Raw genomic sequence first — 23970 nt, 5'->3', positions numbered from 1 at the left:
GAGATAAACTCTACCCCCCCCCCCCCCCAATGAGACCGAATAACTTACCATTTGATTACGAAGACCCAATGAAGGTTCCTCACTCATTGACTCGATTCTGACCTCGGTATTTCTAACCAAAAGACTTATCTGTACTAAGCTACAGGGCTCTACGAAAAAACTTCCTACGGAGTAACCTTTTGCTTTTAAGCACAAGCAAAAATGGCTTCAAAAATCAATATTAATAGCAAATTTGCAGTTATAATCTTAAAGAGATCGATATTCGCATTTAGCATAAATAAGATTGACACCATTTTTATTTTATTTATTATATTTGTAAACCGATGAATATTTCTTCGACTATTTCTTTGACATCTTCGAATTTCCTTACTTGGATTAACACAATAATAATAAAAAAAAGTTGTCACATTCACGTATTTTGGGTAATTTATTTAATGATTTTTCTCCCTTTTAACTTTGCATAAAAATACGATCACATTATTTATCATTACTTGGACTATTTATTCGCCTTTGTTGCCATTTTACATAAGAACCCTTTCTTAAACCACTTTCGTTCCCACACCCATAACTCGCTTATGCGTGCTTAAAAATTCCCTCAAGTCACGTGACATGGGTGTTCCTACTCCTTTCTCACCGATTCAAGCAAACTATGACGCAGCGTGGAACCACTTGGACCATCTTCATCAGCAGTTAAAAAAAAAAAAAAAAAATTTATAGTGATAATGAGAATGCTTGTGAGTGTAGGTGTCGCTGCGACAGTCATAGGTGTTGCTGGTTTGATTTCTTGTGGGCGACAGAGGCGTCAACCCTTCATTTTGGACGAGACAAAGGACTCGGAGAGCTTTGCTAATCTTCTGTCGTCACAGTGTTTGTTTTAACGAGATAAAATGAATGACAATAAGGCCAGACAGTATGTAATGACGAACTGTTTGCCAAAGTCACTTAAAGGCAACCAATAATTATTACAAGCATCCATAATGTAGATATTAACGAGAAATTGATGTCGAACAGGCTTGTCCTAGGGAAGATAGGGGGAAAAGAAACACCAGTATTGTTCAGACATTAAAATTAGCCGCATTCACAAATGCATACTTCATGTACACCAAGAAATCCGGTTGCGCGATGAATATTACCAATATTGTAAAAGGCCTTTTGTTGATTCTAGATGTGAAACATTAGCAAGAGAATGCATGCTCTAGCATCGATATACAGTGTTGAATTCATAATGAGACGAACTAATGTTGTTAACTGGCCACCGTATATACACACAAACGGTGATTGTTGCACTGCCTGCCACCTGGTTGCAGTGCTTATCAAACAGGCGTTGAATGTATGGATGGACTGTTGAAACAAAGCTACTCTCTGTGACATATACAAGCGCATTTCTCGGAGGTTAATTGACTGGGATGGGTGGAAACTATCGGATTTCTACGGAACATTTGTCAAGATTTGATTTCTAACCTATCTGATAATGCAGACTACCTTGATGGTAAGATGTCTTATGAGGGTTGTCCATGTAGGTGGAATGAACTGTTTGAAGAAAACAAAGATCAGGCATTATAGAGGCAGACGTGAACGTTTACAGCTGATTTATTTTAGCTGCGACCTTTTTAGGTTTCTTAGCGGGTATATTCCAATAAAGATGTAAGCACAAATTTCATTTTTTTTTTTTTTTTAATTTTATTGAATCCTTCGTAAATGGCATTGAAAAGCGGTGGGTAGGCGCAATGCTGTGAACTCTATTTTCTGGTTGTCCTTTCTCACCGCTGGCAAGACTCATTTATATGCTTCTAATTAACACGGGTGTACCCTCATAAACAACCCACCAGGTTAGGCGGTGCAATTGAATCTAGACGACGTCCTTTAAGAGCTCTATTCATCGCCTAAAGTACACAGACTTTTCAGTTAATATAATTACTGCACTTCTTTCTTCTGTTAAATCAAGTGGGTTGTTTCTAGCGAACGAAGTATTTATGTACGATAGGAAATGTTGTTAACTGGCCAGCGTATATACACAAACGGTGATTGTTGCACTGCCTGCCACCTGGTTGCAGTGCTTATCAAACAGAAATTGTAGAATTGCAAGTAAAGTAAATACGACAAAGTATTTCTGCTGTTCGCTTCAACAAAGCAAACATGTTTTCGGTGTCAATGGTAAAGTTGGGCAGAAATCTTTTTCGTCTAAGGGATCTTGTGGGTAGGAGTGGGAAGGTTGACATTTGAAAGTTTTGAATAAAAGAGGGTTCAGAACTCACCAGACAAAAAATGATTTCTGTTTCAAATAATGCAATGAATAATATTTAAAAAATGTAACGCTCAAAGAGATTAACAAAATAACCGACCCGTCCGTCAAGCTAACTGATTCATGATATTTACTATGGAACTGTTCCAAAATTCCGCTCGCACGTTCTACAGAACGCACTTAAAGTAGAGGTTACCAAATAGCTAGCGGTCTGGTGTCGGTCCGAAAACATAAAATAAGGTTTTAAATTTCTGAATAAGCACCATAGCAACAACAACAGAATGAAAGCTATATTTTAAGATCTTGCTTTCCCTTGCACCCCTTCTTCATTTGTTATTTAAAATACCGCATGTTATTTATTATGACATGAACATAGACATCAGGTCGCTCCAATGTGTAGCAAGATCTTGGTCGCGGAATATATTTACGAAACAGAATAGTTATTGAATAAATAATTTAACCTGAATATCATCTGTCTGTTGCGGGACCTGTTGTTCGCCAGTGGCGTAGGAAACGATGAATTTTAATACCTAGAATTCTAAATATTTCAACATTCTCCATAACAGATGCGTTAATTGCCTATCACTATACCATTCATAACGCACCATTAATTTTACATAAAACTATGATTAAATTAAAATATCAAAAACACTTATTTAATTTAGACCGATATGAAAAAATGCTGATACTTCAAATGAAAATATTTTTTTTTACATTAAGTTATTGAAAATTACGAAACCAAAGATCTTGTTCATCTCTTTAGATTTGTATGCATGTGCACTCATGCAATTCTAGTCAGCAGATGTTAAGATGGCGACTGTTCAGCAAAAAAGTACTGCAAGAAGCAGTACTGAGTATTCTGTTGAGCGACCTTGCATTTCGAAAACTGTTTTGATTTCCATTCCCCGAATAGGTGGTTGGTTGGATAGAAAAGGACCTCCTAGTCATCTGTTCTTACTTTAGGATGTCTATCTGTGAGGTTAAGATGCATGCATGTATTAGGCCCAGTGACTTGTCAAGTCAAAATAACTTAGCTTCATAGAAACCTAAATAATCCTCTGATAGGGTAGTTAATCCTACCTGTTTCTCAATAGCCAGGTTTGCATGTATTACGAGCTTGAAATCCCCAGTGTTCGAGAGTAAAACGCCTTACTACTTCCGTATTGGAACCCAGGTTTTACCCTAACAGGGCACTTGATTAGCTCAATTGATATGCATTTTTTGGACTAAAAGTAGCTGCAAAATTAAGCAACCCCATCGACCAGTTTTCTTAGAATTCAGCCGACTTTAAAGAATGTTCAAATGTTGAGTCAGTATTTTATAAAGAATGCAATGTTGATTTGATTTGAGCATTCAAATAATATGGGGGGGGGAATAACAATACCGAATGATTCATGGAACTCTTACAGGTATCGCATTTTTTTGCCACTTCGATATTAGGAAGGTTTCTGAATATGTAACTGCAATGGAAGTTTCACGAAACCACTGCTTCCTGTGTAACTTAAAATATGCTGTTTTTAATAATTAATATTATCAAATACTGCTACCAAATAAAATGTTCATATAATTTATGAACATTTTATTTGGTAGCAGTATAAAATATCATTATTGGCTGAAATTTAGGTTTGATATTGCATACATGTATGTGCATGCGCTCTCCCAATTTTATTGTTGTAAAGGATGCCTTCGTCCTGATTGTGGTAATTTTATTTTAACGAGTGACAGTCCTAACTGACATGGATTCCAAATTGAGTAACTTAATCATAGCGGAAAATGAACTTCAATTATGAGCAACCTGAATACAAGAGATGTGACGTCACCACTTGAACGAATCTTGGGTTGCAGAGAAAGTCATAAAACACTTAAAAAAAAAAAAAAAAAAAAAAAAAAAAAGCTACTCACTTTTATATTTATTTTAATAAATACATGCAGAAATGTAACTAAAAATAACCAAAATTAACTTTTTTTTTTAACGCTGTTCTTACCCTTGACTTTATTCGAAGTAAACAAATTAAGATGAATGTGTTTAAAGATCTACAAAAACACAATAAAAATTACGACTTTTGAACTTGCTCTACTGGTGTTCTCCCTTATACTATTTTTTTTTTTTTTTCGACACCCTGAACTGTTATCAAGTAACTGCTACTGCGGTAATTGAGTGTCCAACATTAATTACCGTACTGTCGGTTTGGTTAAGTGTCGCGATCAATCTTGTATTGTATTAATGTCAGTCATCTGCTTTAGGCTATATTTTTAACCTCGGAGCTTCATTTTAGGGCAGAGTTATCTTTGTTTTGCTTGGAATACAACGGAATGCCATTTATTGAAAGCTATTTCATGCTAACCAAAAGATAGAAAAAAGTGGATCCCCCCCCTTTTACAAAAATTACTTTTGGCGAGAAAAACATTCCTTTTAACTTGACAGAAGAAAAAATTAAAAAGATTCGAAATAGCGCAGAGTCCTTTAGATTGGTTATTTTGACAACGGTTTGCTGCCATTAGGAACCGATGATATCCCATCACTATTAGTTGAAATCAAGGCTGTTTTTACATTGGGTCATCCTGACTCTTTACAGAATTTAAAGAGGTTGCCTATGTTTGAGTACATAGCAAGCTATGGCATGCAGTTTAACGAAAAGCTTAACTGCTAAACCTATAAGAAGAATGCACTTCTAATCCTTCCGGCTTTTTTTTTTTTTTTTTTTTTGTGTGTGTGTTGGGGGGAGGGGGGGGTTTGATAGCTAACCATGAAATAGCGACGTCATTTTACTTGCTGAAACTAAATGGTGCATAATTTGTAATTTCCATTGATCCTCGGACATCGATAGCCATGCAATGTTACATCAGCTTAGTGATAGACATCTACAAACCTTTTTCGATGGCAGTTATTTTGAATTTTTCCCTACGATTTGCTAAATATAAACAAATTCGTATTACAAACACGCCATATTTTGCAGGAAACAATGTTTGGAAGGACACTCTTTGATTATTATTATTTTTTAAAGTACGTTTTCTGCTCGGATGCCTGAGCATAAAATCGGTTAGCAGCGTTCCGAATAAAACGAACATTTCTGCACAAAACAAAGGAACAACGAACTCCCCCCCCCCACGCACACCCCTCGATGATAGCGAAGTTTTAAAACAAGCAAAATTTCGTTCAAGTTGGTAGCGGAAAGCCTAAATAGTTTCACGCTCGATTACGGTCTAGATGAGCTTAAAATTTAGCCTCGAACCAGAGGAAAAACTAACAATAATTAATTTCCCTAATGAGGTTACAGTTTTATGGGGAGCTACATGGCCTACTAAACGTTCAATGGGCCGTACGGTACCCGAAACTTTTACATAGTTTATCGCAGTAACAAAGCAGGTCACTTGTACCGCGATACAGCAGCGTAGCGGAGTGTCAAAAATCAATATTTATGACCGCTCAGCTGTGGCCCTCGGCCCCCACCTTACCTGAATCCTGGCCGCAGCAGGATGTTTAGTATTCCCGTCACTCGCCTCCCTGCACCGAGCGGCTTTGACGGCTGAACGGACAACAGGACTACGGCATCCTTTTCGACCGCCAGCAGCGGCGCCCCGGTGTCGCCACCGGGACTGAACGCACGAGTTGATTAACGTAAAGGAGCTGGAGTCTGAATTTTGTTCTTTGTTGTTTTTCTTGTTGCAGTCATCCTCTCTTCCCGCTCCTGGCTCTCATATTTGAAAAATGTGAGCTGGCAACCTGCACACCCCGGGAACCTGGTATTGCAGGGGGCGACGTGTGTTCCTCCGAGTCCTTCAACGAGGACATCGCCGTCTTCGCAAAACAGGTGCAGTAACTTTTTGAATCTAAACTTTGTATAATTTTTTGAGTGTATTTTTTTACGTTCTTTTTTATATTTTTCTCAATAAATGTATTTTTTGTTATTGTTGAATTATAATTCAAAATTTATTTTATTGTGATTGCATCACAGATTTGTTATTTTATCTCTTTTTTTATTCAAATTACAACTAAGATAAATAATGACAATAAAATAAATTCCCAAGAATAATTAACAAGAAACATTTTTTTTGTAAATATTACAACTATTAACAATATTGTCATTGTTAATAATAATGCAAATTTATGCATTATTTGCTTAAAATCTTGTCTATTGGATGGAAATTCATTGTTGAGATTTTTTCCATCTAGTGAAAACATCTGCAGGGTTCACGTATTCCTATGATCGAATTAGTTATTCGAATAGCGACACATATTTTTTATGTTTGGCTTAGAAATAATCAAAATATATGAAAGAACCATTTTAATTTTGTAAAATATTTAGCAATATACTAAAAACACACCACATAAATAAACAAATAAGAGATACACCATATAATAATATACATAACTTTACTATATAAATAAACAATACGTGGATCGATTTTTTTTTTCTTCCCCCTTGGAGAGGGAGATTCATTCAATCCAATACCCTTGGAGGGTAATGGATAGCAATGTTGTAGCTAATGAAGTTCCAACTGAGGCTCTGCTATTGCTGTTACCCTCCTGCCATGATCAGAGCTTTAATAGCTTAATAACACCTTATCTCTACACTGTCCTCTATAGATAACAGGGAAGATGAAAAGCATTCTTGCTTCGCCCCTTTAATCCAGTCCTTTTAAGGACTTAAGTGCAGTTAACGGTCATTATTTGTTCAGCTTTTGCTCGTGATACTTGTGGAATCATAACAAACAGGAGGAGAAGTATGGCAGCTCACGTGTTAGTGTTTCGTGTCGTGTATTATTGATGGTGAATTGTGAATTTGACTGATATGTTTTTAGAGATTTATGCTTATTCATTAGTAATAGCAGTTAATTGCTTGCTACCACAAACTTGCTACCACAAATCTTTACCTGCTCGGAACACCTGAGCAATCTCTACTCTTTCTCCATCTGTGTCTTAACACATTTCTAAATTATTGTCATGGCAAAACTTCTGAATGAGGCCAAATTTGAGGAAGTATACATGGAATTCCTCAGACTAGGAAAGCTGCTGAGTGATAATTGGCCAGAAAAAGTCAAGCTCTTTGACACATTCCCCCCCGCAGCAGTCACAGAGGAAAATATTGATGACATGAATGAAGAGCCCATAACTCTGACGCAATCAGATTTTGCACACTCCCTAAGTATGGAAGATGCTACATCCCAAGACAGCAGTTATCATACCTTGGAAACAGATACAGAGTTCCAATTGGTCAAAAAGAAGAGGAAAATCTCCACCAATGTGGAAGAATCCAAAACAACAGGGATAGAAGCACTCGATGATCCTAAAGAAAAGATACCACCATTCATATTAAGGGATAAGGAAAAATTAATCCCTGTCTCATCAGCCCTCAGAGAACAAAACATCTCATTCTCATGGGCTAAAAACTCAGATGAGGGAGTTAAAATACAACAACCCACTACTGTCTCGGATTACAGACAGATGACCAGATTTATGGACAATGCTAACGTCCCATATCACACCTTCACTTTACCCAGCGAAAAGAACCTGAAGGTTGTTCTACGTGGAATAGCTGAAGGTATCACTCCTGAAGATGTGACCACTGATCTCTCCAGAGAGGGCCTGTCCCCAGTTAAAGTGAGCAGAATGCTCAGATCAGATAAAAGACCAATGCTTTTGGTGCTGGTGGAAATAAACAACACACAAAAACAGATCTATCAACTGACTGTAGTATGCGGTCTCAAAATTTCAACTGAGCCTCTTAGGAAAAGAGCATCTGCAGGTCAGTGTCATAGATGCCAAAGGTTTGGACATGCCCAAAAGTTATGTAAGGCAGCCTTCAGGTTCTTGAAGTGCGGCGAGGGACACCAAACCACGCACGACTCCAGCATGCTGTGCAAACTGCAGAGGACCTCACCCCGCCAACTACAAGGGATGCCTTTCCAATCCAAAAAATCGAGGACCAACAAAAGTCAATCTTGCTCCTCCACGTAACAACGTTTTAAGCAACCAAACAAATCGTCCTCCAGTCCGAAACACCTTGCCTTCTACTACACAGGAAGGAACAACCATGACCAAAACATATACTGAGGCTGCAAGAACCAAGCCTCCTACATCTCTCGAGTTAGATGATCCAACATAACATCCGTTTTAACAGAATCACTTGCCACTATGCTGCAAGAATTCAGTAAGACATGCCCCTCAACATCTTCCAGAAAGGGATTCCTGCAAGGCACTCAAAACATTATAACAGCCACCTGTCATGAATAATAAATTCAAATCAAAAGCTCTTAAGATAATCGCATGGAATGCAAATGGATTGATGAATAAGATTTTGTAACTTCAAGAATTTTCAACTAGTCTCAGTACTTATATCATCTTGATTGGTGAAACACACCTAAGACCAGCTAATAACCCAAAAATCCGTGGATACACTATGTACAGAAACGATAGAATTGGCACAAGAGGTGGAGGCACAGCCATATATATTAAGAGTTATTTGAATCATAATACAATAGACAAGCCCAAAACAGTAAACCTGGTGGTGACCGGTGTGGAGGTACATACCTTCAATGCTGGGAGTCTCAAGATCTATGCTGCTTATAACCCTCCAAGCATTCCTTTGCTGACAACAGATCTGGAATCCATACTTGGTCCAAATGACTCCATAATAATAGCAGGAGATTTCAACTCAAAACACACAGCTTGGTACAGCTCATCAACTAACACCAAAGGCCACACACTTTTCAACTATGCAATGCTCAACTCTGTTGTTGTGGCCGGCCCTACCGAGCCCACCCACTTTAGCCCTTCGGGTGGCTCGGATGTGCTGGACATTGTCATCTTTAAAAATTTAAGATACCAATTCAAATTGGAATCAGTCAACAAATTATCTTCTGACCACAGTCCCATAGTGCTTAATCTAGGTTCTTCGGATCAATTCTCTCCTCTACACACATTCATACCATGGGACAAGTTAGCCAAGGTTCTTCCCGATCATATTGGTCTGGTACCCAATATCAGTAAAAAGGAAGAGATTGACACAGTAATAAATAACTTAACCATACAAATTCAGAAAGCAATAGAATCAGTCAGACAATCCAATGTCTTCCACCCCAACCAACGGTATCCCTGAAGAAATCATGGATCTAATCAGAGCAAAAAATAGAGCCAGGAAGAGATACCACAATACCAGAGCCTCATGAGATAAAACAGTGTTGAACAATCTAAACAGGCAGGTCCGAGAAGCTCTTCAAAAACACAGAAACCATCAATGGGAAACCAAATTGGCCAACATCAATACTGAAGATCATTCTGTATGGAAATTCTTAAGAGCAATCCGCACCAAAAAGCAACTCATACCCCCTATACCAACCAAGAAAGGGTTGGTATAGGGGGTATGAGTTGCTTTTTGGTGCGGTTTAGATGGGAGATGATAAATATCATCTCCCATCTAAACAATAAAAAAGCTCCAGGACCGGATGGCATTACTAACAGAATAGTAAAACTACTTCCAATAAAGGCCATAGTCCATCTCATCAACATTACAAATGCCATCTTTAGATTCCAGCATTTCCTTACTACATGGAAAACAGCCACAATCGAAGAAGCCAGGAAAAAATGCTCACCTTCCCGAAAGCTACAGACTCATAAGCCTATTGTCCAGCCTCGGAAAGGTGACAGAGAAAGTGATCCTCTCTAGATTCCAAGCAGAAACAGATAAGTTAGGAATTTTGCCTAATGAACAGTTCGGCTTCCGTAAGGCCCATAGTACAGCTCAACAAGTGCACCAGCTGGTAGAAATCATTACTAACGGTTTCAACTGGAAACTCAATACAGCTGCCATCTTCATCGACGCAGAGAAGGCGTTTGACAAAATATGGCATCAAGGCCTTCTCTACAAACTGATAAAATTTAACTTTCCAGTCCAGTTAATAAAAATAATACATTCTTACCTGAAAGACAGATATATGCAGGTCAGGGTTGGCGAAACGGTTTCGACCAGACGCAGGATCTCGGCAGGCGTACCTCAGGGATCTCTTCTGGCACCTCTCCTGTTTTCAATCTATGTAGCAGACATCCCTCTGAACCCAAGAACAACATTCACTGCATTATATGCAGATGATACTGCACTGATGGCAAGATCACTGAGCCCAAAACTGGCAACTAAAAGACTATAAACTAGCATACACACTTTAGAAAAGTGGATGGCAGACTGGAGGATCCAAGTTAACCCCCAGAAAAGCTCAGCTATATTGTTTAGAAAGAAAATCCATATCATGGAGGATATTTATTTATTGGGAGTAAAGATTTCATGGCAGACTGAAGTTAAATATCTTGGAGTGATTCTTGATAGTAAACTCCTATTCAGCAAACATATTAGTTGTATTACCTCAAAGACATCCAACGTCATAGCACAGCTCTACCCTATGATCAACAGACAAAGTAAACTGGACACGCAAACAAAATTAACAATTTACAAGATGGTAATTCGACCGGTTATCACTTACGCATCCCCAGCATGGAGCCACACCGCAAATTCAAAAATTCTAAAACTTCAGAGATTACAGAATAAGTGCCTGAGGATGATTCTGGATGCCTTGGTTTATAAGAAACACCTAGATCCATAGAGAAGTTAATATTCCTTATATCTCTTCCTTTCTCATAAATCTAGCTGAGAAATTCTTTACCAAGACAAGTAACCATCCAAACCCATTAATCAAGGAATCCTCGGACTATAATGAAGTAGAAATCAACAAATATAAAAGACCAAAGTCTATCTTAAGTTCAGCTGAACACAACTAACTTCACTGCCCTCAATGGGCGAGCATATAGCTCACAAACACTCCATTCAAAGTTCTTTCATCACAAGACAAAGGGGAATATGAAAAGCAATTTTGCTTCACCCATCTAGCCAGAAATGTTAATGTTAGTGCAGTTAAGAGTGAGATGCGGTGATGAATACCCTTGGAGGGTAATGGATGGCAATGCTGTAGCCAATGAAGTTTAACTGAGGCTCGGCTGTTGCTGTTATCCCCTGGGGCGCAGAGATTCGAGAGTTTGAGTTCGCTCTCTTAAGGTTTTTGCCTTAAGGGAGCAATTTGAGTCTCCGGGGAAAGCGTTCTCTAGCACGGTCAGGTGAGGGGCATTGTCGGTGAATGCTTTTCTTGGGAATATGAGCGGTTCTGCTCGGTGGTGGTGGGTGGAAGGCCATCACTGAGTGGAGCCAACGCTGAGGTGGACGGTCTTTCGCCCACGATTCAGTGACCTAGGGATCGTCCGAATTTTTAGAGACTGCTTTACCTTCATGGATGGCAGTGCTGTAGCCAATGAAGTTCTAACTGAGGCTCGGCTATTGCTGTTACCCTCCTGCCATGATCAGAGCTTTAATAGCTCATTAACACCTTATCCCTACACTGTCCTCTACAGATAATGGGGAAGATGAAAAGCATTCTTGCTTCGCCCCTTTAAGCCAATCCTTATAAGGATTAAGTGCAGTTAAGAGGGTAATGGATGGCAATGCTGTAGCCAATAAAGTTTTAACTGAGGCCGGCTATTGCTGTTATACTCCGCCATGACCAGAGCTTATAGCTCAATTAACACCCCATCGATACATTTTCTTCTACAGATAAAGGGGAATATGAAAAGCATTCTTGCTTCACCCATCTAGCCCCTCCAAAAAAAAGAAAAAAAATTGCAGTTAACTTTTAATTCCAAAGAGGTTCTCACACAAGGAACCAATAGATGAATAAAGTTTGTAACAATTAGAAAGAAATAGCCTTAAATTATAGCTGCTGATTTCGTCTTTCTTTTTAGTGACTTTCTAAATATAAACTTAAAAGTAAAATAAGGATGAAAATCTAGACTGAATGTTAGTTTATTATGAAGTAATTACTGTAAATTAATTAATGTTATTGAGTGAAAAATTGAAATAAATAATAAATAAAAAAATAAATAAATGAAATAATATTCTCAATTAAAAATAACTAGTATAATTAAAGTATTTTGATATATTTAAATAATAAAAACTGTAGAATACGTGTTATGGCAGTGAGCGAGCTTGGAATCAAGATTCGTGTAACGTTGCATGTTCTAAAACTTCCGTAAATACTTCTAGAAAGATAAATAAATCAGAACCAGGAAGAACGATTTTATTTCGGCCTGGAGATGTTAACGTTTGCTACTTTGGAATCAAAATGTGCTTTCCCCACCCCGCAAAAAAAAAAAAAAAAAAAAAACTCAATTCAGGAACGTAATACAATTGGTCGAAGTCCAGTTATAAGTCTACCCAAAACAAAAACAATATTTTGTTATACTTTTACAAGTTTTAAGAAATAATGCAAGTGCCCTCATGGAAAAATTTTTCCTGTGTAATTCTTTAACTTATAGAGAAACTGGGTCGGATGATTAGCAACATTAAGCTGTCAACCATTTCGTGTTTTTTCATAAACTTCTATAATTCAACGTTACACAAACACATACACAGAATGCCAGTTCAACTCAAGGTATTTCTACGCCTACAGACACAACCAACTTTCAACACAGTTTAAGAACCACCAGGACGACCTTGAAGTAACCTCCTTCCCCCACTTCTCTCCCCCATGCGCTTGTAAGCGGAGCTCAGTAACTCTTAGTGCAAGCGGTGGCTGGTACCTGGCTGTAATGCTTCCCACAAATCCCTGGGCAAGAGAATGAAAGGCTTTGGACATAGGTCCAGGCAGGAGTGCTCACCTGCACGTGCAAAAAAAAAAAAAAAAAAGTACAGTTGAATGATGAGGATATTATGGTCCACTAGAAGTCCGTAGTTAAGGTGACGAAAAAAGAAGTTAAGAAGCATCTTATTGGAATACCTAAGGTCTTTGGAATATTGTGATCCGCTTCAACCTGTTGACTTAAAGCATTTCTGGTTGAAAGATTTGCAATAGAGGACGGTGGTGGTCTGATTAAGCTGCCCTCGACACTTAATAAAAGTTGACAACATAAGGATACTTTACGACAGGTCATAAGGTCCTCATTCTTTTGGCTTAATCACAATACAACAGTCATAAATTATAAGAAAGCTCTTTCGCTGTTGTTCCACAATAAAATTCTATTTTTTTTATTTTTTAAATTCAAGTATTTATTTCGCTTATACAATGGAAATTTAAAGTCTGACTTCAGTATTTTCTATTTGTATTGGATTTAAAATAATCATTTTTTTTTCAGTAAGAAATTAAACGACCTCTCTGAGAAAATAATCGGATTAATTTTGATTCTTTTACGTATCATTAGTTTTGGTGCTTTTACACAAGGCATTTGTCCGTTTTTTTTTCCTGTTTATTTAATACAGTCTTCTTTTCACCACAAATCTTAAACTGTTATTGAAATCATTGAAGAATTTCCCCTCTATTTTTTTTTTTTTTAATCTTTCAATCATTCACTGCACTATTAAATGCAGTCTCACGTAGCTTCTGATGGATGTCCTTCACCTTGAGATAAGGAAAGAAACAAACTAAACATGTCTAAATGATTGAACCGATAGTAACACCATGCCTATACGCACTGAAGAACCATTACCGTTTGTACAGGCATATGATCTTTATTGCCCACGTATTCTGTTTTGGAGAAATTTAGAACCGCAGAAGTACTCAATAAATAAAATGACGTAACAAACAGTCGATTTTTTTCATGCCCCAAAGCAATTGTGATAGTAATTGTTGAAATAAAATTAAATAATTCAAGTAATTGTTTGATGTTTTCATTATAGCTGGTTTGTCGTTTGGTCAGGAGGCTATACTTATAACTATTAGGTCTTTATCAGTTTAGTGTACAAACAAACGGGTATTATTTTTTGTAGATCATTTTGTTTTTGCAATTGCTAAACTAATTTCAGAATCCAAACATCAACACTAGGCTTTGATCAGAAGCAGAGAGATTTTCATTAATGACAGCATTCGCAATTGAGTTCCTTAAGGGTCCGTATAGTTAAAAACTGTTCGATCAGAGACAACATTTTTAAATTTACTTCATTTTACATTTTTATGGATATGCGTAATCATTATTTGGATCAAAACAATGACTAATATAAGCATCTTTTACATGTTGCTGAGTAGAGCTAAAAAACCTCGAAGACCCCTAAAATATCATTTTACGAGCCATTCCAGTCCCCAGCACACACACACACAATGCTGGACAAGTTGCATTTGTTTGTCTCCACCCCGTGTGGCGTGGTCTTGAATAAACACAATAGTTCTCAAGAATCTTTCTTCTTTTCAGAAAAGGCAACATAAATCACCAACCGGCTGGTCAGGATTGAACACAGCCAAAGTCTTTCTTCCTAAGGAGATTCATTATACAAGAAATTTGAGAGGCGCCATCTCATCTGCCAGTCAAACAAGCTTTTCTTCTTTTGGCGCAATATTCTTCACGCGATTCAATATTGCGCCAAAATGATTGCCGCAGAATTGAGCTGTTATGCTCCGTATTGCGTCAATAATTAATTGGCTCAATATTGTGCCAACCGAATTATTATTACATATAACACATCGTTGATTAATTCGTTAGATTAATTAACAGAAAAAAAGATAGTGGATGTAACTGAATTTCTCCGATTGTTAGATACGGTGAGAATCCTGGGAAAGGTGTTCTATTTGATTGGTCAAGTCAATACAAAGAACTGCTTTAGCAAATGAGAGAACGGGTGATTTTCCTATGTTTGAGCAGTAGTGGGGTAAGGAAGCTGAGTCGGTAACTCCTGTTATTATAGCATCGATGAGGCCAAAGGGATGCTCAACAGAATATTTCCTACAGAAAGTGGCGTGCACTGCTAGTAAAATTTGTTTGCAGTGTGGAAAGTTGACTCCTTACTGGCACATTAACAAGCCATCATCTTTGTTAATGGTGCTGTTAATTGCCTGTTTAAATTTATTAATATTTCTTCCCTAGCCACTATAGTTTTCAAGTTGAGGTAAATTTATCGAGCTAATAAAGATGGGAAAAAAGTTCATTAGTACTGTATAGAAAAGAAGTGTATTTAAAAAATGCCATCCTGATTCATGTGACTGGTGTCAAAAAAAAAAAAGAAAGATTTAATTATGTTTTTTTCACTTACTGATGTAACAAATTAAAGCAGATGGATTTTTTTTTCCATATTTATTTGCGTAGGGAAATATTTTCATGTCAGCACCCCATGCTTAACATTCTTATTGGATGATTATCGGAATCAGATATAATCTTTTTATTCTTTTTTTTTTCCCTCGAAGTTTAATTGGTTATACCACTACACGTCTCTCTCTCTCGTGTTTTGCAGTCGAATAACTTACGGCATTTCCAAGAATGAGGCAAACCATTATCTCAGTCGTAGACGAACTATTGTTTTAACTGACGAGCCATATATAACTTAGATACGTTCCCAGGAAGGGGGGGGGGGGAGGGGAAGAGAGATCAATGTAAAATTGTTTCAAATTTATGCGTTCAATCTGCACATAGTTTAAAGAGTAGATCAACGAAGAATAGAGCATTGGTATTTGCATTCATGATTCCTAAATGAAAAAAAAAAAGAAAAGATTTATTAGCTCTTTTTTTTTAAATTAAATATTTGACATTATTTCTTTGTGTACCACCTTCGGGATGTAGAGGATATCAAAGGCCAGATTAATAAAAGATCGTTTCTGGATGATGAAGATTTTCATCAAGATCTGCCTTTTTACGAGTCCTCGTTGTATCATATCTGTATGGAATGCATCTGTATATATTAAATAAATACTTTTTTTGTTTAGATGCATAAAATATAAATGTTTGAATCAAGTTATTGAAGTGTAGCATTTTGTATGTTATTGTTGACCAAAAGCAGTTTGTCACTTTGTCAATAAACTAGTTTCAGATTATCAAGACTTAAACTTGGATCAAGAAAAAGGACACATTATGAAATAAGTTTTTTTGGATAAACCGACAGTTTAGAATTGGCAATTTGACACGCAAGTCGCGTGATCAAGGATATATTTTTCTCTTCGTCACAAGTAGTAAGCTGATGATAAACTGTATATTCGACTGATTGCTTATTAGACAATCCACATGTATGAGATGGGGTTTTCGTGGCCGCCTGATCAGTATTTAGTGTATCCTCCTTAGTGTCTACAATAAGATCTTTTTCGCTTTGCAAGACAGAAATATTTACGATGATTCTGATCTGACTGTTGACATGGACTGATTCTTGCTTTTTTTTTTTTTTCGTGACATTGAAAAAATGTCATGAAAGGTTGTTGTAAATGTGTAGTACATTCGCCTGTTGGGTGGGCTAAGGATTTTTATTTATTTATTTTTACCTGATCTGGAACTCCAAGCTACATCAGGCCTTTACTAAGCGGAGCAGTGGTCTCACACGGGCGATGAAATTCATCTCCCACCTAAAGACATTCGCAAACATTCACGCCCGTGGTGGGATTCGAGCTCGCATCCTGTTGGTTGGAGAACGGATATGCTAACCCTTGGCGCCAACCAAGCGGGTCTAAATTGAGGAATACTCACTCATATATTTGTTAATCAATTCTCCTCCAATAAACAAATGAAAATATAAAATTAAGACTGCTATTTTGGACATTACATTCGTATCTATGATATCACCTAGAAAGGCACCCAATTTTATGGGGGGAAAAAAATATTCTCCTAAGTCTCTTTGTATTTGTTCCGCATATGAAATGAAACAAGCCGCATTTCGATTCACATATTAAACAGTTCAATCTCTTTTAGATAGATAAGCATCTTTAATAACTAATATTTGCATAATTTTGCCAAATTTATTATTTCTTAAATTAAGTCAGATGAGCTTTCTTCACACAATACTTGATGAAATTCGATATATTTCTCTCATATCTCCTTTTGTTCGAAACCCTGAATAGTTTCTTTAGTAAATCTAATTTTAAAAAAATGAATTGCTTTAGGACCTTCTGACCAAATTCACGCCGACCCACTCAATCGCTTGCCTACCTCATTAATTTAGTCTTACGTGTATATTTCTTCCAATCATCCGATGACCTCATTGTTCAGATTGCAATAAGCCCGTCTACAATAAATGCCTTCCACAGACGTTAAAATTACGATATGTCTCTTATTATGGAAATATTTGCCAATCTCTCACATTACTCTTACCATTTTATATTTGGACAACTCCTATCGTCTCGGATCTTTTTTATGCCGCTTACTAACTTGCGCAAAAACTTTCTGCTATATTGAATGTTAGTATCGCATAAAATTTTAATTCTGTTATAATTTATAACGTACATACAAGGTACGTCTTACTTGTTTCATGATTGTGTATATTTTTAATTTTTTTTTTTTTTCACTAAAATATCTCTTACGTAAAAAAAAAAAAAAAATTACCGAGAAAGCAGGACTTCTGTACGTTACTAATTATTTTTAATAATAATTAGTAGTATTGTTATTGTTACTATTGTAGTACTGCTTTAGAGAAAGGTCTTAATTTTAAATATATTGTCGTAAACAGTTCAGCAACGTAACGCAAGTTGTCCGCAGAGACGAACTAAGCTAAGAAGGCTCCCCATCAAACAATATAAGCATTCACAATGTCCAGTTTATAATATCAAATGTAATCTATTGTAATGGTTTGTGTATGCCAGCCATACACCAACAATCATGTTTAACGTCATAAGTACCGTAATTTTGTTGCTGAGCAGTAACTTTAATTGAAATCTCTACTGATGCAGAGCGGGTTGACAGTGCAAGATGGCTTTCCATACGAGAATGATGTTTTCTACAAATCTGAAAATTGGAATCAGACCTAAATTCTACATGGAGTATCTATCCATGTTCAAACTCTGAGCTTTGCTTTTTATAGTATTTTTAATGCAACTGAATGAGATGCATTGCAATATCATTAAGCCTAGAAACACACTGGGAGAGAAAAAGTATTTATAGCATATGGGATAAATATAATTCTAAACTACAAGCAGTGGGCACTAAATAAAAGTACTTGGGGATCGAGCTTCTTAATCAAAGGGACTACATTGTAGTTCATAACATTTTTCATATTTTTAACGATTAAAATATGAAATATTAAAAACTAATTATAGTAAAATATTTCAGTAACAATTGATTTTAATCAAATAATTATTGTGTGTGTTCTCGGGATGGTTTGCCTCCTTTCCGTAATGCGAAATCCTTCCGTCTGAGTAGAGATCGGCAAATATACCATTATTTGAAAAATCCTTATACAGATTCATGGCATTAGGATAAAAATGAAGAAAAAAAAATAGCTGATTGTTTTCGAAGTTTACCCTATATAATATAGTTATTATATTGCCAGACGATGCCTTTTAAAACATTTCTTTGCTATACGGTTTGCAATTCCTTTCAACACATAAGTAATTTTCTTCTTACAGAATTTTTGATCTTGACAAATGTTAGTGGGATTACATAACACGTTTACTTGCTGTCATGCGTACAAATCTGTTTACATCTGAGAACAACTTAAAGAGAGGGTAGGTGGGTGGCGTTTCTTTGAGCTATTTAAATGAACACGGTTTGCTGTAACCATATATTCCTGCTATTAATAATAATTGCTTTTCCGCATGATATCTTCCTACATTAAAATGCAGACCCACAGACAGAGTTCATTAATCATTGATTCATATCACTTTAGTAAATGTTTAGATTTGAATCTGATTAGCTAATAACGATTTTAGTCTTTTATTTACTTCCTTAACATTCTCTACCATTGAACTCTGAAGTAAAAAAAACACGAAAAAGTTCCATGAATTGGTATAAGTTTAAATCTACGTGTAAGTTGTTAGCTTATCGGCTCAGTTTACTATTACCAATATTCAGTAACTCCCCGCTTAACGCAATAGATAAATTCTTGAAGAGTTTCGCGTAAAGCGAAAATCCCGTATTCTCCACGATGTAACTCAAATTATGCTTTTCCTGAATGTTTATTTTTAGAATATGTTGTGCAAAGAGCATCATACAATAAGAAAAAAAAATGACTAAATATAAATCTATTTCACGTACTGTAAATGGCAATAGTTTTTGCTGGCTGTGGTGGTTGACAGAAGTGTAGGTTGAGAGAGAGAAGAGTTATTGGAAATCTTGGGTGATGGATCATCAGGATCCTAATGTGAGGATGATGATGGAGTCATACGGGGGACATATTTTCCCTGCGCAAAGTTCATGAGACGAGCATTTTGATCGTCAGCTGATGGTTGCCTTGCAGATTTAATAAACCTGTCAAGTGAAATCTCTCTCTCTCTCTCTCGGCATTTAAAGCGTCATTAAATATTTGTCAGTCTGCTACATGGCAAGAAATGTTGAGACAATCTCTTCATAGTCAAGACACAAACTGAAGCTTAAGAAATCTCATCAACCATCATGTAATTGTTGAATTAACAAGTTGAACTAGTAACGTGACCATAAACTTATTATTATTATTTTTTTTTTATATCAGCATTTCCCCATGGATCTGAACCGTTATATTCAACCCTAAAACCTTAAAAATCTGTTTAAAGAAACACTGGAATATGATTCAGTTCATAATAACAGTTTGAAGAACTCATAAGTACCAAGTGTAATATTTATTTCGCATTATACGAAAAATATTCTGTACAACAAAAATTTTATATTAATGCAATCATGTTAAATGAGGCATTTTAACTTTTTTTTTTTTTTTTTGCGGAAAATGCACATTATTTATTTGTCAACATCGGAAAGTTTCCCATGGCGGCCACCGTACTATTCCACTGGTAGTTTATGCTCTTTTGCGAAAACATTAAGTGTTACCTGAATAATATTACACTGTCTATTGATTTTAATCATAACAATAGTGGATAACAAAGGATTACTGCTTATCTCTTCCTTCTGAACACCGAGAGAGAGACTTGCACGCGCAAAACAGATAGTCCGTAGTGAAGAATAATAAGGTAATTTTAGAAGCGACGGTTTGTGCTGTACCAAAGTCATTTCCGGAGTTCGCATACTGCCCATACATCAATACAATGTTAATACCCATAGCTACCCCTGCTAAGATTGCAGAGCATTCCGATAGCAGATAAGCCGATAAACCCTGCTTCCGTCACGTGCCGTTCGTCGTTTCTGCAATAGGATATAACTTCAAATTGTTTGCATTCACCTCCGTATCATTACGACCTTTAAGGTTATAAATCGTATAACTTCTTTTTGGGGGGAAAATCCCTAAAGAATTTCAAGGGGAAAGAAGGGGGGGGAGGAACGAGAGAAATATTCTCTGCTATATTTGGCTTTAGCCGAAAGCGATGATATTCCCGTAATCGATGAGGAAAAGCTAACCGCGACTATACGGTGTATATTATATCCAGAAAATCTTTATAGTATAACGGAAAGCGTGGTGGGATGCGTTTCTCTGTTTCTTGCAGCTTCGTAGTTGTGCGGTCGAAAGCAGAGCTCCGGCATGATGCCGGTACGAACGTGAAACAAAATTACACTTCAAGGTGTTTTTGTGCATTCAAAATTTTATCGCGCAAGACGGAAAATATCTTTTAGATGTTCTCTACCATGCAACACACTCTCAGCTAGGCCGTCCACGTATGTCTCAAGGTGTACTACTATAACCAGGTAGGTTTTGGAATTGTTTCTATTCTGAATCTTATTGTGTGGCTTCACTGCTAAAAGAGATGGGGCTAGAGGTGAGTTCAATAGGAAAGTAATACGGTTAAATGTTTTGACGAAGTTAAAAAAGAAAAATCGCGTAAAATTCTAGGCATCATACATTGCAGGAAATGCAACTCTCTCTCTTGATCAAAATGATCAAGAATTGCAGAAAAAAAAAGTATTTTCTGCAATGAAAAACGCCACTTCTGATGATTATCAGACGTTGCCGAGAAAGTACTTTATCGAAAATGATCAAAAAAGGCTTCATCGAAATGATCAGAATTTGCTGAAATGATGCTTCAGCGAAATTATCAGAAGTGCAACTGAATGTTTCAAAGGTTGAAGAAAATCTTCAGAAGCTGCAGTACTCTGCGCATGACCTTTTCTTTATTGTGACGTTTACTACATAATTGTTCCAGGAACATATATTCTCTTTTTAATGAGTGTTCATACTTTTACATCTCATCACTAGATTAAAAACAAAAAACAAAAAAAAAACGTTAGCTTAATTTTCAGCTATTTCGAAACATTTTTTGTTGCCGTCGTGGTGATACGGGAGTCTAATAGACTGCGCTTCAAAGTGTTCTAAGCTGTTCATTAATAAATATATGTATTTATTTAATATGCTATTTATCATAATATGGTTTAAGTATGATAGAAACATATTTCGTATCTTTTTGTATCTACCAATAACATATCGGAAGATTAGCTCATCAAAATTTCTTCAAAAAAAAACAATCTTTCTTCTCTTTTCTCTATTCCTTAGGAAGATATTTTAATGACATAAAATATTCAGACTTTTATCGATGCTTCTTGTTGGAATTTTCATTACTGAATCAGTAAACTGGTTTGATCGTTCAAGCCTAAAGGTTATCAAATGTTGGTGATCCTGATTGCGCCACAGCTGAAGATTGACTGTTAACAATGGTCAGTAGACTACGAATGAATAACATGTTTCTTCCAAAGACTTTGCATCCCTTTGGTAAATACATACTGAACTATGTGTGTTCAGAGTCGCAAACTAATACGAGCTTCTCTGCACTCGTAACTTGCTGATACAGAATAGATCTAATCAGAGCATATTTGCGTGGATGCATGACTCAAAATTAAACAATGAATTATACAAATTTCTTCAACTAATTTAATTTTTTTGGGATATCAGTTTGTCTTATGTCAAGTAAATATTTTATTATTCCGACTTGTGTATGTATGTTTATATTATTTTCTGCAGTACAAAACAGTTGTTTAATATTCCAGATTAGACAAGAAAAGCCCTACTATTCACCGAATCCCGAGTTGGACAGCCTAGTAAGTATGCATGCTTTTATCCCATTAATTCAATCTACACAAACACACTTTGACACTAAAATGGAAGCATCAAAAATAGCCTCTTATTTGTAGAGACTGGTTGTCTTTCCTTGTACCGACATCGGTTCTTTATAGAAATCGTAAACATCTCACGCTAACAGTTCTCTGCTGCCACTTGAATCTTTTTGTGTGGACTGCTTTCAAAGAGTTGGAATGACGAGTTTCTTTGTGATTCCGACTAACCCATCGTCTATAACTTTGACAACAGAATAGCCTCTGTCATTTTTGTATACAGCTACTGCACCATCTGTGCTTCAAGTATTGTATGCAACTGCATGTCTTTTTACTCAAAGTACAGTTGAGTTTCTTATGGGCCAACTTTCTGAGCAAATACGAATAAGTACACTGTTTCCATTTTTGTGCATTTTAGTATTAAAATGGAGGCTTTTTAAGTTGAATAAAATTTGAAATTTTATCTCCCCAATTCCTTAATATTTATTATTTGGTTAATTCTCTTTTTAAATGCATTTAAATATATTATCTAAATCTATTCACATAAGGGATTTTACCTAGGGGCCTTCCATAAATTACATTTTCCAAGATTTTTAGACAACTTTTCCGTCTGTCACACATCATTCCCTTCTAGTTACAGGAATAAATACTTAATTAATAACTTTTGATCTGCATCGCCTTTTAAAGGATAATTTGCTTACGTAATAACACATTTATAAGGAGATTAATGGTGTCTAGTTTAACCATAGGTTGTCACAAGTTTAACCAGAACTGTATTTATTTAATCAAGTGCTTTATTTTTCCTTTGCTGCTTATTATACATATAGTTTGCTTCCTTATCAAACTGGTATTTGAATTTTTGTTTGGTGTCAAGTATCGTTTTTGACTTAACAATCTAAAATGTAGTTTCAAAAAATTAATTTAAACATAAGTAGAAGATAAATTTTACGAAGTTACTTATCTTGAAAAGTAAAGCTTCTGAGTTCACGGAGTTGACAGCATTTTTCGTTATATTTTCAGATGGTGCAAGCTATTCAGGTGCTAAGATTTCATCTCTTGGAGCTAGAGAAGGTAAGTGACCTTATTTGTTATTAATATCCTCAGCCGGAGTTAATCATTAATCATCTGAAACAGTGAAATGATTAAAGAACCCTTGGAAGGTGGGCAAGTCATTATTCTTTACCTGTAACCAAGACGTTCATGTTCGGGATGACATTTTAATTAAAATACTTTTTCTCGGCGTGTCTGCTTGTAATTTGTTATATATATCATTGTTAGTCCCAGCTTTCTTCTCCCCCCCCCCCCCCACGTGCAACATATCACAGACAAGATGGCGTCAACACTTTCATTTTTTTTTTTTTTTTTTTGTACGTATGCAGAATAGGTGTGGCATGGTTTCTGAAATGGAAATATGTGAAAATCGAATTACTATAGGAACTTAATGAGCAGCTATTATAGACTGTGATATTAAATTAATTATTTCTAAATTATATTTTAGTAGTTCTTTTAAATTCTGAAATTTTTATAATTTTTTCAAATTTTCTTACAATATTTTTTCTTTTAAATGTAAACACTCTGTTTACTTCTCGCCACACGTATTCATCAATATCAAAAACGCATATAGAGTAATATAATATTCTTGCATTTTCCTTTTTCCAGACATCTGAAATCTTTGCCAAAAATCAATATACTGCACTTGCTTCGAATTAAAAAAAAAAAAAAAAATGCAGAAACTTGCTTTAGATATTACTACACACAGATTTGAAATAGTTGATCCTCTTGCTCCATATAAACATTCTGTTGTCATCACCCGAATTTTTATGATCAG

At 36.1% G+C, this 23970-nt stretch overlaps 1 protein-coding gene across 4 annotated transcripts in view; it reads left to right on the top strand.

The window, feature by feature from the left end:
• LOC150104629 (homeobox protein Meis1-like) overlaps nt 1-23970 on the top strand; it is a 156607-nt gene that overhangs the window by 8718 nt on the left and 123919 nt on the right. For 2 of the 4 annotated variants that reach the window (XM_090395231.1, XM_090395233.1), the window contains exons 2-4: nt 5913-6054; nt 22080-22130; nt 23163-23214. In XM_090395231.1, the coding sequence (XP_090251357.1) occupies nt 5913-6054; nt 22080-22130; nt 23163-23214 (245 nt within the window). The remainder of the gene's footprint in view (nt 1-5912; nt 6055-22079; nt 22131-23162; nt 23215-23970) is intronic. The other 2 variants (XM_090395232.1, XM_090395234.1) reach the window with 1 other exon arrangement.

The sequence above is a fragment of the Typopeltis vanoorti genome, chromosome 7, assembly GCF_054136105.1.
Source record: "Typopeltis vanoorti isolate ZY-2024b chromosome 7, IOZ_Tvanoo_1.0, whole genome shotgun sequence".
In the NCBI taxonomy this organism is placed as follows: domain Eukaryota; kingdom Metazoa; phylum Arthropoda; class Arachnida; order Uropygi; family Thelyphonidae; genus Typopeltis; species Typopeltis vanoorti.
Note: the sequence above shows the minus strand (reverse complement) of the source record. Positions and strands in the feature narration are given on the sequence as shown.